The 20,807-nt window shown below is 36.2% G+C and overlaps 1 protein-coding gene across 1 annotated transcript in view; it reads right to left on the bottom strand.

The window, feature by feature from the left end:
• Nucleotides 1–20,807, bottom strand: part of LOC124171186 (cadherin-like and PC-esterase domain-containing protein 1) — a 280,152-nt gene that overhangs the window by 232,041 nt on the left and 27,304 nt on the right. Inside the window, exon 3 of the mRNA XM_046550325.1 lies at nucleotides 6,547–6,656. Coding sequence (XP_046406281.1) covers nucleotides 6,547–6,656 — 110 coding nt within the window. The remainder of the gene's footprint in view (nucleotides 1–6,546; nucleotides 6,657–20,807) is intronic.

Here is a 20,807-nt window from a genome sequence, read left to right on the forward strand (position 1 = left end):
CCGCTGAAGTATGTGCATCTATTGCCTCCGTCGACATGGATGCTCATGCAACAGTAGCGGAGCTATGCAAAGAGCCTCCATTCTCCTTAATAAAAACAAATCGAAGGTTTGAACTTACAAAACAAATATTAAATAAATCTGTTAACATTCAATACCGTACAATACTCTTACCATTGGTTCTACTCCAAATTATTATGAACATTACGTTTTCAGTATTTGACTTGTATATTCTAGCAGATGCAGAAATATAAGATAATTGTCAAACCCTCCGCAAAGATTAACTTCTCACCAACTTCAATCGCAATAAAGGCAATATATATCGCAATATTAAATGGTACGCTGATGTAAATTTAACTTTACGCATTTCTTTTATTTGTTTTTAATATATATTACTTATGGGAAGTGACAATATGAAATAGCTACCATCGTAATTAATGAATTATGTGCTATTAATTATCAATCAGAGCGTAAATTCATAATGAAAAATTAGAGCGCATTGCCGCGACGAAGCTACCACGGGCCCTCTTGGGCGTGAATATTTTCACGGACGCGGCTGTGAGAGTGACGTCACTAAAAAGTTTCAGAATCGCTCCAGCGTCAAAGCCGTGAATACATTGACGAAATCCGCTTGTGACGGCCATATCACATTTACAGAATCGAGCTGCAGAGCCCATTGCCTGTTGGTGGAATCACCTTCAAAAAAGCGCTCGTAATCCTGTGCATACTATTGAATAACAAAAATGTTTTCTTGAAGAACTTTAGATACTTTTGATAAATGATTTCTTGATGATAACCAATTATGGAGCTTTAGGTGGCCCCAGATCCCATTACCTGTTGGTGGAATCACCTTCAAAAATGCGCTCGTAATCCTGTGCATACTATTGAATAACAAAAATGTTTTCTTGAAGAACTTTAGATACTTTTGATAAATGATTTCTTGATGATAACCAATTATGGAGCTTTAGGTGGCCCCAGATCCCATTACCTGTTGGTGGAATCACCTTCAAAAATGCGCTCGTAATCCTGTGCATACTATTGAATAACAAAAATGTTTTCTTGATGAACTTTTGATGCTCAAGAATACACAATAAAGATACTCCAAAAAACAATGGAATTGAAATTAAAATTAATAAAATTTTAAAAAAGGAATAAGGGTTGAAAACACTTCTATGAGATCTGTAGTTTTAAAAATATGGGAAAGAGGGTGAACAGTGATTGGCTCCTGCTATGGTAAGAGCGGTTGTTTTTAGAACTGTATCTGGAGTCTTCTAGTGACAATAAATGAAACTGAATTATAGGAAGCAGCGGCATTATTTGCAGTGATATTATGGCAGATCTTCTATATTATTTCCACTGTATAGATGCCTTTTTCTCAACCTATACGCAACCAAACTCAACAAATGAGGTACCAAAATACACAGAATTTATCAGAGAATATGCGACGGCATATCTTACTTCCTAAATATTGCTTTTGTTTCCTAAAATTGGTTTTTAAATAATTAAAAAAAAACAAAAACCGGTAAACAATCCTGCCGTTAACGGCGCAAAAACTGATACATTTGTTCATTTGCAACAATATCTCGCATTTTTTAAATAAATTTTATCAAAATGCGGCTGATTCCACATTCAAGTCTCCTGTTGATACGTAAGTATGAGTCATCATGTGCGTTTAACAGAGGATAGTGAAATAACTTCCAATGTTGTGTTTAAAGAGTCCTCTGACCTCAATTTGTACATGAACATTCCAATTACATTTGTACATGAGGCCCTGCCTTTTTTTCTACATTTTAAAATTAGAAACGAGCCTATCCCTCTGTGAACCTGCATTGAAAAGAGCGGAGGAAGCCCGCTGGAAGCGGGCGCAGCACGCTCGTCTTTTATATAATTGACTTTCCTTATGTCTCATTAGAAGTATACACCGTTAATGGCAAGAAAATATACTTTGACGGATCAGCCAATTTACTACAGAAAGTAAATTGACGTTCTGGAGGTGGATTTTCTTTTATCTAGCATAAGCTGCAACATTCATGTAGCATGGAACATGTAACATATCCCTATACATTTTCCTTAAATGATGCAGAAATAAATATTTTGCGGGAGATGGGATTGTTGATCAAATTTTCCTCATTCTGTTGCTATGGAAAATATCGAAACTTTTCCAAACTGCGGCGAAAGTGGCGCCGCTCAATTCGTTGCTTAACTTTTGCTTTAGACGGTACATTTCTGCTATGTGACATCACATGTTTAACATTCAAAATTTTTAATAAACTGACCTATATCCTCGAACCTATTCATTAGCGACTTGGAAGCTGTTGTTAGAAAGATTTCGTTAAAAACTTAGAAAACAAAAATATTTGTTAAAACTTCAAACAAAGTTCTAATGAGCCTTCTTGTGACCATGCGAAGAACCGGTCATCATCAGATCCACTTCTTTTTCGGAACACCGAGTCAAATTAAGCATAATTCTGATATAAATGATGTAAAATGCTCTGGAGAAATGTACTATTACCCTGTTCAAACAATTGTTTTGCAACTAATGATCCTAAAAATTATGTGCATTTATTTATATATTAAAAAAATATTTTATCGCTCCAACACCTTATTAATGTGACTAAAACAAAATATTTATTTATATATCATTATGAATTGCCCTTCTAGCTTTATAGAAACATACACCAAGTATTGAAATAAACTTATAATAGCGCTAGATTTTGAATGATTTAGTTTGAAAATATGCTTCCTTGGGGCCCAAAAAACGTTTCCTCTAATACTGTGAGTAAAAAAAATTTCTCGTATCATCTTCTGGTGCCCTCCGAGATAGAATTTCTATGCTCTGCAGATCTTTATTTCAATGAGGTATGGCCAAAAATACACTTCAACGCGATGAAATCCCGATCAAGGTTCTTGGTATACGATTTTCTACACAAAACATTGCTTTTTGGGTTGTATAAAAATAGAATACCTCATTACATGATGATGCAAGGAGAAATTTTAAATTTAACCTGGATAATTCCATTGAACCAATCATTAAATTTTCAATGAAAGTATAAATATAACTTTGAATAAACCTAAAATACTCTTTATAACCTCGCTTTTGTTGTATCAAACATCATGCAAATTATTCGACAAATTACTTAAAATTTCAGGATTTAGGAATACGACTGGACCATCGTGTTTCAAAGATAAAATAATCAAAAGGTATTGCAGCGACGCACAGTGGGCTAGAATCGAAAAAAGCTGGCAAAAACCTCAAAAACGATTTTTTTTAGCTAGGAAGTTGAAACTTCGCATACATATTCTCAAATTAATTGTACATAACTTGCCAGATTATTTCTTTCCTGCATATTCACGTTAACAATATATTTGAGATCAAAGTTGAACAAATGGCATAGCTGAATAAAAGGGTGAAAAGTCCCCCCTCCGGGATTTTTTCCGAACTAAGGGTATGCAATTTGGGATCAAATAGGACTAACCTCCCCACACTTCCAGCCCGATGAAAGCCCACCAGGCTTCGGCGTGCTCGAAAATACGATTTTCTCTCTTTTTGAGATATCTCGGTCAAGAAAGCTTATTTTTTAATGCGATTTGCGCATTTAAAAGCTTATTTAATGGAGAAAATATCCAATTGTTTACAACAATTTTGAGCGGAAAAAGGAGAAATGCGATTTGAAAACTTATGACGCATGTTTTCATAAAATATTTTTGGGAGGGCCACGAAGGAAAAATGTTTTCCGGTTTTTTTTTAATACCTTTCGGCTAGTGTACCGGAAATTTTTTAGGCGGTGGAACATCGCGAAAAAAAGAAGAATATAGATGGCGATTTTGGCCAATTTGTCCTGTTTTCTCTAAGTTCTGGCCCTCCAAACACCCTTTACAGACCATTTTATAAACATTTCGTCCTCTCTCGAACGGAAGCGCTCATACCGATTGTAATATCCACCAAAGGGAGTGATTTTTGTGGAAACTGGTCCCAAAAATTGCTCCGAAAACTATTCTAGTTAAAATCTCCGCTGGTCCTGCAATGTTTTCTTGGCCCTGCTCATTGGATAAATAATTAATTATTTCTGCTATATGAGCCCAACACACTATTTTTCAATTTCTGTTACCATCATAGCAGCAATATATTGCCACATACGATCCCATTCGCTGTATATTGTATATAACAATCATAGTTCGTTCTATTTTAATGCCTAGATGGCACTGAAACTCTTAATATTATATCATTCTCTTTGGAATTACTAACTTTCAGTTTATTATTTTCATCCAGAATCTCAGCCATATGATAGGCTCTGCTTAATATGGCAACTCCCATTAAAAAAATGATGAAGTCAGGAAGAGTCAATTCTGGAAAGTCTAAAATGTTATAAGCAGTCGTCTCTCTGAACTATCTCTTCCCCAGTTTCCAATGCTTATTTTCGCCCATCTCTCTCAAAGAATTTTCGGAATCTTTTCTATAGATTTCATTTATAACTTCCTCACTGATTTAAACATCACAATCAAGCCGTTTCCAAATTCCATTTTTGAGAAAGATGATAGAAAATTGATGAGAAGATTCCCTAGAGAAAGAATTCTCGAGAAAGAATCCCTTTCTCAGAATCCCTTGAGAAAGCGACCAGCATCGGTCGGGAAACATTGGGGCCACCCAAGAATTGACGCGGCGACATAGCCCAAAAGTTTTTATTCAACATGAGTACCCGCGAAATTTTTAACGAATAATTGATAAGGACTCGCCAAACAGTAAATGAAAAAAACGTAACACGCTGAAAGTGCTAATTGCTGTATATTATTTGGGAAAAAGTGTGGATTGTGTTGTTTTTGTTTATGCGTTGTTTGTTAATAAAAGAGTCCGTTTCCCTACTTTAAGCACACAATGTAAGTCCATTTTCCGTAGAGGTATATGAAATGCACTCAAAGAATGAAGCCTCTCAGTGTACCTTTAGCAGTGCCCAGCGATTGCATAATAAGAGTTATTCGTAGCAATATTTATTAATTATACTTTCTGGTGATTATTTTCTATCACTGCTATATCTATCATCCAAATATAAAAGATAATGTGGCCATATCGCATCCACACGCTTGCCGCGTCGCCGCACTCTCCACCGCCGCCGACAAGAACGGGAGTCGACCACACGCTTGAGAAATCGATTTAAAATTCGGGGTTGCAAGTTGGTGCAGGATTTTACATTAGATTAACAATGTAGAAGCTTCATAGAATGACGTGGTATAAGTCGCTTGGCGGAAGTCGGCGGAAGTATCTTCTTTTTCTCTGCGTTTATGTAAAAAAATGGGCTGAAAACAGGCTCCGCCATTTTGTTATATATCTATAGTTAATGATGAAACAAAATCTTTAGAAACCCTTCAAATGGAAGAAAAAGAAGTTTTAATTAAGATGGTATAACAGTCTTGTCGATAAAATTGTTCACGAAACCACTGCACTAGAATAAAGCTGGAAATTTTCAGAAAAAATCGAGGGTGGTCGTTTTTCGCTTAATTTGTTCAACTTTGACCTCAAATATATTGTTAACTTAAATACACAGGAAAGAAGTAATCTGATAAGTTATGCACAATTTATTTGAAATTATGTATGCGAAGTTTCAACTTCCTAGCTTATAAAAAATCGAATCAAATCTTGACAACTAATGTTATAAAATACATATTTTTATCTCATAATAATTTTATACAGTGCTGTTTCTTCCTTAAAAATTCCTAAAGATAATGCATAGAAAACTACTTGGCATGCTATAAGTTATATGAGGTCTTGACTATCTTACAGATTTGTTAACGGTGAAACTACCACAGTAAAAATACTTTAATTTGAAAATTTATGAACAGCGTACTGCAGAGAGTTAAAAGAGAGATTATTGTTTGAATATTGCCGTGAAACATGAAGCGACACGATGAAAAATTTTAAGCTGTATATTATTTTGATACATTTTACGAAAATAGATTCAAAGAAATCCTCCATCGTTTTCACTTTGCACCTTAGAAATTCCATTAAAACCCCTTCGTGCGGCAGCATGATCTTTACTTTCAAATAAATTTTCTTTCCCACCCTCACATTATCAAAAATATAGAACTGAACTTCTTCCAAAAGATGAAACAAATTCAGATATTCATTACACAGAAGTGATAGTAATATTATAGTATGATGCACTGAGACAATTGCCAACAGCATATATAACATACCAACCAGTTTTAGGCTACAAAAGGTAAATTAAATAGTCACTTGAGACTGTGATATCAGTGCGGATGTAAGCAACGTGCATGGAAAAGTTACTTAAAATCGCTTCTTCCACAGTTCCTACCACACTTAGGTTTACTAATCACTCCATTTTTTTAACCGTTGCTAGAGGGCCATAACTTAAGCAATGAATTCTGAAGATATTTCTCATAATTGATATCCCCGGATTGATTATTAAATATTTTTGTTTGTGGAAACAAAATAAGATAATTAATTAAAAAGTTAACAAGTATTGGAATGGCTCACTGAAGAGGATACAGGAGTTTCGCCATTATAGTAGATGTAAAATATCTCATAATTCTTACCTTCTGCAATGGAATCAATGACAAAGGAATTATTTCACTAAAGCAGGACTCGTCTTCACTTTCTAGTGGCACCATGCAGAGGAAGAGTCGCCAGTTTTCTGGGCCTGCAACTAAGAACAAATTTGTTAGCATTCAACGCCGTTACTTTCCGCGTGATACGCATTTATATTCTATTACTAAGTACCACTCAAAGGCAAATAACTGTATTGTAACAAATGTTTTTTCCCCGTGGTACACCAATCATTAAAAACTATCATGATGCGCTTACGTAAACTTGGAAATTTTCTGCGTGAGATAATTAGTTTCTCAATGCTTTCGTATCCGGAAGCAATTAATTACATCATGAGGACATTATATACCAGGACATTGACATTATATGAGGACATTGAAAATCAAATACTTGGTAACTATGCATAATGTATTTATTCCACCATTTTTCTGAGGTTGAACGTCACGGTAAAAGTTAACGCAAAGCTCATTGGTATCTGAATGTGGCCAGCTAGGGAACTACTTCAAACCGTCAGACATGAAAAATGTTGCCCTAATTACGTTCTCATGCAACAGGAAATTTTCAAAATGCATAACCCATGAATGAGGAAATTCGATCATATGTGTCGTAGTACGACAACACGCAAATATCCAACAGGGAATATTTCATCCTATTTTCTGAAATATGCTTTCGCCCACGTCTCGCCAAGAGAAGTGTTTACCCTCGTCGGGACATCTGCGAACACAGCTGACAATTAAACTGCATAAAGTATAATCGTTCCGGTGGTGTAATGAGTAAAGCATCCAGCTACTAAGCAGAAACTATGCGTATCAAACCAAGGTGACGAATTTTTGGGCAAGCAATATGCATAGATGTTTGGTAATAACGTGTTAAATGCATATTTTGGAAGGTTATTTTGTAGGCAGCTTTTAGAATACTCTTTCAGATGTAAATTATGATTTTCGTTTCTTCCTTATATTTGCGTTGCGACGCAGATACGTCTCGGAATTTTTTAGTACAAGGCAGACTTCTCAGACTACCTATTTCAGACTACTATCAGGGTGAGAATCGTGTGACTGAGAAGTTATGCTTCGCCTTGTGTTCTGGCACCAGGAGTCAGGAAAGCCGCGAAGAATTTAGGAATAGATAAGAATGCCTCGGTAAAAATTTCGCGGACGATGAGAGTAAGTTAAACTGGCCCTTTAAGGCATAGAAGACATAGGCAATACCTGAAGTTCGAGTTCAGCGGAAAGCGTAGTTGCTCGCGCTGGCCGTGGTGACCGACTTTTGAAAGTGACTGTACCACCACCATTCCACTGGCCAGCGTGATTCACGCTTTGGGCAGGTGGACAGGCAATATGCCTTCACAACCTTGGTTGCTAAAAAAAAGACATTTGAATTTCCCTAGACTCATTTTTGATAGTGAATACCTTCAGAAAGGAAATCGATGTTCTAGTGGAGAGATAGTGGCAGGACCATTTTTTGTGATACTTTTTTACCCTATAGTACAAGCCAGGCATAGAATATTCCCAATATATAGCCTTATATTCGAGCCTATATCATCAGGGCCTTTAAACCTACAACCAATGGAAAGCCCTGATTGACGCATCTTTTAGGTTGAGGTAGAGTGGGATGGTAGAACCAAAATTATAATTAATTTTAAGAAAATCTATTGTTTTTCATATAGAAAATAATATTTTAAGCGTTAGGTAGTTATACTAGATTTATAAAATACGTGGGACGTAAATCACCTGATCCGTCACATTGTCACGCTTCTCCTATCGTCACGCTCGTACTATATATAAATGTAGCACACGAAATGAGTCTTCAACAATTTACGCCAAAGAAAAATTAACTTCCAATGATCAGTCCCCAAGGGCTGCAATTTTTTTTAACAAAAACCCTTGTTTAAATGAAAGAATTGCAAGTGTTTTATGTTTTCAATTTCAGACCTAAAAATTTCTTGTTTGCATCGTATTGAAGATAAATGACGTACAATGCACGATTATGGTCGAAGATTAAGAAAATGTGAATGCTAACCCGCAATTAATAAATTCGAAAAACTTTTTTATCCAACATTTAACTTGATTCTTGGCTAAAAATTATATTCACTGGGACACATTGGGCTTCCCGCTAGGCATTTCGTAACTTCATCCCCCGGTTTTAGCGTTCTGCGTTTCTATCGTCACCCAGGTTATGCGCGATAGGTCGCTATATTAAAATTATGAAATACATGGGTTACAAATCGCATGATCCGTCATATCGTCATACTTCTGCTATCATCACGCTCGTACTAAACATAGTGTACGCACTAGTGGGGAGAGAATAAACGAGGAAATAAGAATACAAGGGTTTTATACTGTTTTGTACACTGCTAGTGTAGTGCAATATTGAGAATACATGAATAATCGGTCAAATTAACGTCACAAAGAAGTGACTTTCAAATGGACGTTACGACTTTCAATGAGGGCCGGTTCTAGACATTTTCCTAGAGTAAGCGAACAATAAGATTTCCTGGATATCATACAATTACTTATACCACTTTTTTTTTTATCAGAGCGTGACCCCGGTTTCAATGAATTATCATCATCTTCTTCAAATAATAAATAATTTATAATAATTTTCGCCTGAAAATGATGATAATTCATTGAAACCCGGGTCGCGCTCTGATAAAAAATAAGTGGCATAAGTAATTGTTTGATATCCAGGAAAACTTATAATGGAATACCACAAAGTAAATCAAGAATTAGTGAATTTTGTAAGCGAACAATATTCCACCCCCCCCTCCAAAAAAATAACCGGAGAGGTAAAGAGGTAATAGGGAATCTGTCTGGATGGATTAAAAAAAATGCAATACTTAAGGAAACAAGGGTCAGTGGTGTAGCCAGGAATTTCGTTCGGGGGGGGGGGGGAATTTTTGAAAAACAGGGTACTAAGTAATGGGTTTTAAACCAATTTTAAAACTTTTTATAATCGAAAAAACTTTATTTAAAAAAAAATATTTTGTACATTCAAGGTTTTATCAATATTTTGTTTTCTTTTATGAAGAAAAATAATTGTGCTTTAATATTTCGGGGGGTTCCGGACCCACCTCTGGCTACGCCACTGATAAGGGTCGATACTTAAATATAAGCGTGAACTTTTAACGATATACCCTTAATTCTAAAATACTTTTGTGGAGTAAATCAACCCTTAACCTTAAATATCTTTGTTTGATTAGTACTGAACAAGGGTTTTTAAAAGTCTAGACCTTAAATAGCTTTCAATAGTTATTCGCATTTTTATTCAAAGGTATATTTTTCTAATATTAAAGTTTATGAGGATGTAAATTGAAAATCATTAACATAAATCTTTTTGATAATGGAATCTCAGTACAATTCATAAAAGGTGGAAAAATTCATACCCGAAATAAGTCGTCCGTATTGGCAGTCCCCAGGGACTGCCAATTTTTTTGTGATTATTATTAAATCTCTGAAACGCCATCCTGATCCTGCCCATGAATTTCAATCCTTAATTATTAATTTTCTGTCTTTATTTAACATTTCTGGACTGAAGGGCTTGACCTTGACATGGGATTAGTGCTTCATCCTGGGTGCAAAACCACTCTCATAGATAAAAATTCTCACTCTCATTGCTGAACAGTGCCGGGGTGGATTGTGCGGAGGTTCATTGCTGGAGATTCAAAACCATGTCAAAATCCCGACGAGCTTCTCTTCTTCAGTGACATAGCGTAAGCGGGATAAGGGGGCGCCCGAATCTGTGCGCACATCTAGCGGTTGGCAAAATCCCTGTCGACGAATCAACTGTAGCGGGGACTGGAAAGAAAACCTCCTGCCACAGGAAATTTCATTAATGTACACGCAAACTCTCTAAAAATGAGTATTAAATAATTTATACTTTTTTATATAATCATCATCATTAGTCAGCAATCCTAAGATTGACTTGACGCAGCTCTCCATTTCTCTCTCCTATCCGCTATCTTTTCATAGCGACGTATTTCTTCTCTTTTACATCCTTTATAACCTTTCCTATATAACTCATTCGGGACCGTCCCTTGACCTTCATCCCTTCCACCTGTACTTCAACGATTGTCTTCATCAAGCCACCATGTCTCAAAATGTGGATAACGTAGTTGTCCCGTCTTCTGCTTAAGGATTTTAGGAGGCTTCTCTTTTCTCCCACTCTTCTTAGCGCTTCCCCGTTACTTACGCGGTCAATCCATTTAGCTTCACTTTTTATATAAAATATAGACTATTTTTTTAATCCTTAACCAGTGACGTGCAATTCTTGTTACACTACCAGTGACGTGCGGTCTGGGAGACCGCAATAAATCAAAAATTCATAAAATATTGCTACGCCATTTTTATTGTTTTGTTTAATTTTTCTTTGAATGCTTAACTATTTTAAAACTTATATTAAAATTTTTACACTCCCAATACTAACCAATTTGTCATAAAAAATTGTGATTTGAAGCAGGATCAAAAAACTGATGCCAAAAACACTTGAGTTATAATTATTATATTTATGTATCAATATTTCGCCATATTCAAAAAAGGCCTTAAATGTTAAAGTTGGAAGGCTAAGTAGTAAGTAGCCATGAAATTTATCCCGCTTATTCCTTTTCATGATGCATTCTTAGTAAGTGACGTGCGGTCTCACAGACCGCTAATCAGGTTCAATTGCAAATTTACAGAAATTAATAAAAGGAACGTTAAATTTTAAGAGTGGAATGTCCTTGTTATTCAAAAATATGAAGACAACGAGAATTATAGATATTTTGAAATCTTAATTTTGAAAATATTCATTATTTTAGAAACGCAGCGGTCTCTCAGACCGCACGTCACCGGTTAAGGGTTAAATGTGAAGTTTTATTACTGCATACAGTTTCCTACTGTGAAGATCTTTTATCACACTGCAGCAACTAACTGTGTATATTATTAACTCCGACTTAACACAAATTCTTCGGAAGAAATGTAGAAAAAAATACCCTGGCAGCCCATGAAATTCCTGGTTCTAAATTCTTTTCTTCAAATTCAATTAAATCATGCAATTCATTCATAACTTTTAAAATGGGAACATACCTACCGTACAGACGCAATCAATTTAATCATCGACATTTTTCTTAGAAAGAAATGTTTTTAGCCCTTTCTAACCCAGAGTTACTTTTGGGAGAATTCAAATTTCAAGGTTTTTCATTATGAAAACTTGAACATTTTGCAATCAATCATAATTATCGTGGCAGCTGAACATTTCGTCATTACAATTAACAACACAAAATAATGGGTAGCTTAGATATATCCTAAACAGAGCATATAATATATACATTTTTGATGTTGCTTAGAAGCAACATTGTGTTATAATGGGTTAAGAACGATTCATGATAAATGTATGAGTAATATAATTTTTTAAATTTTACTTTCCTTCGTATTAATTAAGGATAACGATTTTTTAAGAAGGACATGGTTTGGCAGTAAAAACCTTTTCTGGATTTAGAAAATTTTAATCTTTACATAAATATAATAACTCGTGGAGGCGTCATACGTTTGCCATCTATTCCAGGCGAAAGAAACGGCCGTGCCGCGCCGCTGTCTTCATCATCCACCGCGCTCCCTTCTAATCCCAAAATCCCTCTAATTACCCTTAATCCCGCTGCAACCATTGCACGTGTCGGCCCCGGCCTCCCCCAAGTCGCCCGCAAGCTGCCACTCTCATTTCAGTACGGGATAGCCGGCGGTGTTTCCTTTGCACAGCCTCCACCCACGAGGGTATTCGAGAGCGGAAACTCTCAAGAGGGGCTAAAGTCACCTTGACCTTTTTTCCCGTCGTCGAAGATAGACTCGGGATTTTCTACGCCATCCAAACGGGTCAATCCACGAACCAAGACGAAATATTCACTTTATATGTACGAAAGAAGGGATCAATCCCCGAAAAAGTTTAATATAACTTTCAAAGGACTATTATTTTAAAACCATTTGGTAAAAAGTTTAAGAAAAAAATTTTAAAACATGAAAAATATGGCACAAGTTTTCTAAAGCATAGGCCCTAAATAGCTGTAAATAGTTATTTGTAATTATATAAGCTTAAACTTAAATAGCCATGAGTAGTAATTTGTACATGAGTTCGCCTCACTTATTTTAAATTAATATATTAATATATTAGAGTTATGAACAGCTCTTATTTTATTCATGAAGGACATATCGCAAAGCACCAAGTACCTACGTTTCGCCCATATTAATTCTCGTTTTTCAATAGTTTTCACTTATTTTAAGGGTATTACCAACAATTACAAGGGAGTATAAAGCAATAAAATATTCATTATTGTTAGCAGACACAATTTAGGTATCACACAGAAAGTGAAGCACATAAAAATTAACTTTGTACGCAGTTAGGCTCATGGGTGCAAATTCACACCAACAACAACTTTACCCAGTCTGATAATCGCCTTATGAGATGATGGTTTAGTATTGTAACTGGGAGCACATTTGATCGACAATTGGGAGATCTGGGTACGAACCCCAGCTAAACCAACGTCATTTTTAATATTGATTTCATCCTTGATGAAAATATTACACAGAAGATAAATATTTAGAAAACATTTTTTTTTCATCCGAGCATCCGAAAATAAACGAAACGAATAATAATAATTATTATTATAGAATGATTAATTCTGTGAGTTTTCCACATATGTGTTTACATATATAACAACTCTCTCGCTGTAAACTGAGAGATCAAGTACCTTTTATTTCATAAATCATTCACATAGCTTAATTTTATACAGATAGTAGATGAACTTTGTAATTTGCCAACAATTTCACTCACTTAAGCCTCAAACCTATTTTTTCCGTCCCTCAGAATGATAGCTCAAGCGATTGGTTTTCAGGGATAAGAATAGCAATAGCTCGACCCAACATTTATTGAATCACATGGTCATTCCTACCGTCCCTTTTTCCAGCCTTTATTCCGTCATTTTGCTTATTAACAACTCCCATTTGATTAAAAGCCAAGCGTAGCGTTACAATCGTTGTTAGTGGCCGTGCGTTCTGTTTGGCTGAACGATGGTGCCAGCGACGGTTTCAGCGACGGAAAAAGGGACGTGGCGAGTGATGGGAAAAGGGACGGGATTCCCATCCCTTGAGCCATCACGGAAAATGATCGCGTAAAACGGTCATTTTTCCACCACCGTTGGAGCGATCGCCGGGGCAGTCCCTCGAAAAGGATGGAAAAAAATGATCATGTGATTCAGACTTAAGAGCCAGTGCACTGAGCTGTAAAAATTCAACACAACATCCCAGACGATATATGTATTCTCTAAACACAAATTTTTCATGCAACATCACTAACAGAAAAAAAGATTTTTTTCTAATTTCACTTTCTTACTGCCTTTATACTGAGCTTCAAAAGATGAAATTGACAATCGAAATGAAATATTCACGTACATTATTTGACTTTGCCTTAATGACTGTTTTCACTACCTTCCAATGCCCCGAGCTGCATAATTTCAACGCACGAGTCTGTACAGGCATTTGAGATTACTTTTAATCAGTTCATGATCTAAGTACATCATAGAGTCTCAGTTTAAATATTTTGAGAAACTTATCAATACCCCAACGGTAATGAGATTTTATAATAGCAGCTTTTATTCTTCAGCCAACAAAAGGATGTTATCCCGTAAGAACACTTAGATCAGCTATTCCTTTTATATTGTACAATGTATTTTAACTGGACTTATTTAATTGTAAGGGGGCAGAAATATTGCTCTTTGTGAAGTGACAACCCCGAAAAAGGAATATTTTTCCCTAACGAGTATGCATATACCGCTTTTTGAAAATTTTATAATTTGATGCTCTCGTAAAAATGTAAAAGTCGGATAAATAGTAAAAAAAAATAATAAAAATTTACTGTAAAATCTTACTTTAGCCGTGAATACGCGAAAAAAGGATTTTACAAAGGCTGGCTAAGTTGACGATACTTATTAAACAAAAGAGAAACGGGAATTACTTTTTCTTGAATTCTAGTAACATCTATACTCCATTTACCAAAGCTCCATTACTACAATGTACCGTTCTAGTAGATATATCTTTCTGGTAGATGGAGCTTTGGTAAATGGAGTCTACATGCTACTAGAATTAAAGAAAAAGTTATTTCCGTTTCTCTTTTGTTCAATAATCTCCATTTACTAGAATGTATCGTTCTAGTAAATATATCATTCTAGTTAATAGAGCTTTCTTGACGCACAAGAAGGAGATGTGTGGGATGCATGTTCATTAACGTCCCACGTGGTCGTCCAAGTTTTCCAAGAGGCTGCAATAAATTATTAGGCCTTGAAACGCATTCAGCAAATAAAATACGGCCTTCGAACCGTCTCGGCAACTTCGAAGTCTCAGCGTCTCTACAAATCCACCGATACGAATGAAATAAACACCCGGAATAAAGCAGAATCAAGCTTAGAGTACCAAAAACCGCAAAGAAGATTTGACTCCGCCCGCTTCACTGTGTTGATTCACTTATATCCGTTGCACTGAGATGAGGAATATGAATATAGACAGAGAGTATGAGGGTTCTGGACGAACCTTTCGAAGGATACAACGCACCGGGGCCGGGAGCCAAGCCCGTGGCTTATACGCCCGATCACCCGGGGAGGGGCTGGAGAGGAAGGAAAAAGGAAAGAGGCGCCGCCGCGATAGGAGCCCGTCGACGGAGCTGGGAAAGGAAAGGTGCGGAAGGGACGGGACGAGGGAAAAACACCCCAACGCTATAGAAGCGAAGGGGGCCCTACTATTAGCGAAACCAAGCATAAGCAATTAATGTTGCCGCGGTTCTAGTGGATTTTCCTATGAGGAAGAAAAATCCATCGATCGAATCGCTAGATAATACGAATATAGACACTAGAATCACTGTTTTGACTCCCTTCTAGACCATGCAGAGCAGTAGAGTTACGGAGATAGACAGAAAACAGATTTCCGACACCACCCCAATGATGCCTTCAATCGTATCCGTCAACATACAGGTTCCTTAGTAAACTCGACAATATAGGTATTTTAGATGCTATATTTTTTCTCAACTATTCATTTTTGCAGTGCCTAGATTTTATTTTATCAATAAAATACCTCTTTAATTTTGACAAATCGCCTGGAAGAAAGCATTGTAGTTTCTTACGGCGTATAAAGGAATTAAATAAAAAAGGCTTATCGAGACCGCAATTGATTGAATTTTTCAGGACGTAATTTAAAACTAGCAGTTAAACTAGTAAATAGCAGTAGAGTTACGGAGAGAGACACAAAAGAGACAACTGATATTAACAGAGTATGATCCAAAAAAATTAAGCTTGAGAAGAAAAATGTAACATAAGTTAAATAAAAAGTCGTTTTACTTGCTTTATATCATTATCGAAACGTTTCTTCAATATTTTCCTAACTCCAGAGCATATATGGATGAAATCAAATATTATGCAAGAGCAATGCCGAAATTAAAATTGAGAACCTTAAAAGCCAAGGGGGATAAGTGTAATTTTTTTTACTTTTTGAGATAAGTACAGATTGGTGGGGTACACATTATTTTTGTTACAAAGAGACATGTGTAAATCACTGAATCTATATGTATATGCTTATCAGTGATTCACTTCTATCCCTTTGTCACAATATTATTGAGCAACCCATTGAGCACCAACCATTATCTGTACTTATCTCCAAAAATAATAAAAATGCACTTATCACCCTTGGCTTCTATGGTCCTCATATGATAGTCAAGAACACCTCGTGGACCGAGACTCAAATCATGGATCTCAAGCTTTACAGGCTAATTCTCAGACCTAAACTTTACCGAGTTCCTTATTCCTCTCGGCTTTGACACGAAGGTTCATAGAGATATTTTCGTTCTGATGTGGTCTATCAAATATAACAACATTGGTTGATAGGCGTGGGCGAGAGGCATCCAATGTTTTGGGAATTTGGTAAAATATACCTTAGTTTTCCGAGAAACTCGGATCCATTTATCCGTCAGCGACGCGAGTGGCGACATATGGAAAACCCATTGAAATGCGCGGTGAGCGACAACACATTATGAGGCCGACTGGGGGATCCTCTTTTGTAATATTAGTGATATCTCCTTTCCATGTGCCCCTCAAACATTTTCCTGCCAAGTTGAGTCTTATCCTCATAGAAGTGGGTCAATAGAGTGGTTTCCTATTATTTTTTATTGCCTAAATCGAAAGATTATTACTCCTGGAGTAAGCATTTCACGCTCTTAGATTTTTGAATGGCAATATCTATTTTTTGCGATTAAACGAAAAGTGAAAATTTTCAAGCGCGCGAAAACGCGACGGCTAAGTAGGAATGTTGGGAAAAGTCCGTGTGACGTATTTCTGGTTCCAGCTGTCGTCGTGTGAGGTGACCTTGATGCAAGGCTTTGAGCGCTGATACGACGCAGGCTGCTAGCAGGTAGCAGAGTACCCTGCTAGCAAGTAACGCTTGGCTTAAATAAGGATTATTATTACCCTATCAAACGAAGGAAACTTTCCGACCATAGCCAGTTTTAATAGGTGAATATTAAGAGATGTTTTCCTGAGCTCTGTGCCTCATGCATGCATTGGTAATCTCAGACAATGTAAAACTCCTACCTACTCGTATAGAAACTAGGTCCCTGTGATGTCACGTGGAGTGGGATCGCGTGGGCGCCAATCTGGTCTTTTTCAAATGAGGATAAAATTGACCATTGCCATTCGTCTAAACTGGGATTTCTAAAAACAAATAATTTGTATGTTATGAATACACTAATGGTGGGCAAGGAATCGCAATCAATTCATTTCGTTTTCTTTGATGAAGGAAACTACCCTATTACAGTAGAGGTCTCTAAAGATAATTAAGTTCCTCGTCCACCTCTCTCCTAGTTATTTTCTACGTGAATGTCCTCTCAGTATGCTTCCTTATTTTAACTCACTTCACTGGAAATTTCAACAAATTACAAAATGCTGTAAACTTACAAATTTACGAAAAAGTCATTTCTGGTTACTCCTCCACGAATACTCTGAAGGGTCGAGCCACGGATAATAGTGGATTATTTCATTTGTGTTTTCGATTGTCATTGGTTGTTGGATGTACACAAGTTTATAAGTGGAATGAATTGTTAAGATATTGCTCAAAAGAGTTCAAACATTTTTCGGTGTTTCAAAGTTGAATATTTTTATCAAAGTCAAGCCTCGTGTTCTCAATCCAATTCCAATCCATTTTTGTCCAATCCAATCTAAGTATTTTGATCATTTTATTTTTCCAGCATTGGAATAATTTTAAGTTTTACGAAAGTTTTTACTGGTCTTTTTCGTAACGAATATCTGGTTTAATGCTTGCGCTACCATCTTTATATTTTCAGTGTAGATAAAATAGTCCCTACAAAATAACTCTCCACTCTAATTGGAAATTCTGAATTAAAAAAGGACTCCTTCCTTTCCACCCAGACAAAAAAAAAAAGATTCCCCAGACGGCACAGGAATTTACGCATCTGAATACGAGGGTGGATCATCAAGATACAAGAAATCGCGCTTAGGAAGTTACTAAAAAGGTTATTTTCTTCATTTCCATTAATGACGAAAAAAGATACAAGAGGACTGGCAAATTCATATGCATCGATAAAACTGTATTCGGTCTGGGACTATTTTCTTTCGCGGGTGGTGCCATATCCTCCTAGAAAGAAGGCCCGATCACAAGCCTGCACAAGCCTTTGGATATCGCATTGTTTACATTACGTCTCACCACATTTCAGGAATTTTTATGGTTAAGTTGGTGAAATATAGTGTCTGGTAATAGTGAAGTTTCCCTTATTCTTTTATTTCATTTACTGGGCTTCAGAAACGTGATTGTGAGGTATTTTTGTTAACAATGCCTTTCGTGTGTGTGATATCGGGACTCCGGGACATGGTTCAAGTTTTTAGCTTTCCAAATGATCCTGAGTTGAAGAAGAAGTGCATTTGGGCGATAAGAAGAAAAAATTTCACCCCTGCGAAAAACAGTAAGGTATGTACTCTTTCTCGCTGTAATTATTTGGATGTAATTTTAAGTTAGAAGTGGCTTCGGGATGTTGATGCATCCCTTCAGTACTGAAAATGGTGATTCAAAATATTGTAGCAGCAATTCATTTGAAAATTCTTGCATTTTAGTCGTCTTTTTTGTATTAGTTCATTAGGTAAACGTGTGGTTAAAGGAGAAACTAGGAATAAGCAGCCAAGGTTATAGAATCAAATTTTGTTTCTTAGCTTGCCCTATGGTGTGTTATACGTCGGCTTTCATCATTTCAAATTATCTTATGCTGTAGTTTAAAATAATAAAAAATTCAGGTATACAATTATTTACTACATTTAGGAGCCTAGTAATTTGATTTCTCATGCAGAAATACCAAAAATTGGAAATGATGTGACCTAGTAAGTGACATGGTATTTTATTATCTATTAATTTTAGGTGAGTGAGCTTCACATCACACCTTGTGATATAAGAAAATAATATGTGGCCTTGGACGAGAAGACGGGGAGAAAATTCTTGTTGAATTGAAGGTGCCCAGATTGGAGGAAGGTACCATTGCTTCACTGTTACCTGTCGTCAAGAAGACAGACATTGTGGCAGAAGTGACAGATAGATGTATAGTGGATGTGGATTTGTTTTGTGCAAGTGGATGCTGTGATTGTGGACGTTCATTGGAGAAAATATTGAAGATAGTTATTATGTATCGGCCAGTCCTCTTTTAAATAATTTTCTATTCGAAAGAGAATAAGAGTAATTGTTTCGCCAAATTAGATGTGGGTTAGAAGAGAAAATTGGAAATATTATTGTGATTAACTAAAGAAAATACATAATATCTGTATTGTATTTCTGTGGTTTTTCCTTTCCTGCCCCTTAAAATTCTTGTGGTGATGACTTCATGCAAAGTAAGTATAAAATCGGAGGTGTGATCTTAGAGATACCGTATTTTATTTTACAAATGTTTATGCTGGTGATTTGGCAGGACTTTCATATTTTTTAATTGGTTGATACATCTACTGCAGTGACATAGAGACTTTAACTCATCCCAAATAATTTTCCAAATACTTTATAGCGCCTGGTACGGGTACGTTTTAGTAGCTGAGAATGAACTATACGTTAATTTTTGCTTGCATGTTGATGAATTCGATCATAATGATAGCAGATGTGTCAGCAATCCTGTTCCATCGGCAATTTTTATTGAAAACATTTTATTACGTCAGGCTTTGGGGTACGCTTTTCAATTCTCATGGGCTATGTGATGTCTTATTTAGTGTCAAAATTAATAATAATTTACTCTTATTGACATCTCAAGGTTTCCAAGTAAGTACGAGCCACTTATGAATTCTGCATGCTGGGGATGCGTGAATTAGCCATGAGAATCTCATTTTTCGCAGTTATTCAAGTGGCCCAGTAAGTTTTGTAAGTTCTCAATAGGTAAATAATACTATATCATGAATTCTAATTACCATGAAAACTCACGACCGACAAAGTTTTTGGAGACGTGACGGCTACTTTAGCTCCTAGGTTTTCCATCTGTGGCATTTTCAAGCAGTATCACACAAACAAATTTAAGAGATGAACGTGCTGAAGCGAAGGCACTATATAAAGCTGTACCGGTGAAATCAAAACTCACGCCTACCAACCAATCGACAATGAAAAAAGTTTCTGCGCATCTGCCTTCCTCATAGGCGTAACGTGAAGTTTGTGTGAAATAAGAAACTAAAGTCTAAATAATTTTGAAACATAAATGAATGGAAAATATTATGATAAAGTGATGATACTTTTTTTCTTTATTTTTAACAATTTTTTGTCATTATACCGTCGGTTATTAAATATTATCTTTGATGAAAAATTTCTCGAGATTCCCACCGGGTGTGGTATAGGGTTAATTCTCCCAACGTTTCAATGGCTGAGCCTGCCATCGTCTTCAGGTGTTTACTCTTAATGGTACTCCTTTACGGTACTTATCTATTTATTTATTCGCATCTCTTCTCCTCAAGGCTAATAGCTTAAACAAAGATAAAGGCTTCCAACTGAGCAGTGCCTGGAATGCCATAATTAATCGCTACATTCGCACACAGTAATAACGGCAACCAGGGATATGAACAAATAAATAAATAAGTACCGAAAAGAAGTACCATTAAGAGTAAACCCCTGAAGACGATGGCAGACTCAGCCATTGAAACGTTGGGGGAATTAACCCAATACCACACCCGGTGGGGATCCCGAGAAATGTTTTATCAATCTATATGCCGGGAAAACCAAAA

This window comes from Ischnura elegans, chromosome X (genome assembly GCF_921293095.1).
Source record: "Ischnura elegans chromosome X, ioIscEleg1.1, whole genome shotgun sequence".
Lineage (NCBI taxonomy): Eukaryota > Metazoa > Arthropoda > Insecta > Odonata > Coenagrionidae > Ischnura > Ischnura elegans.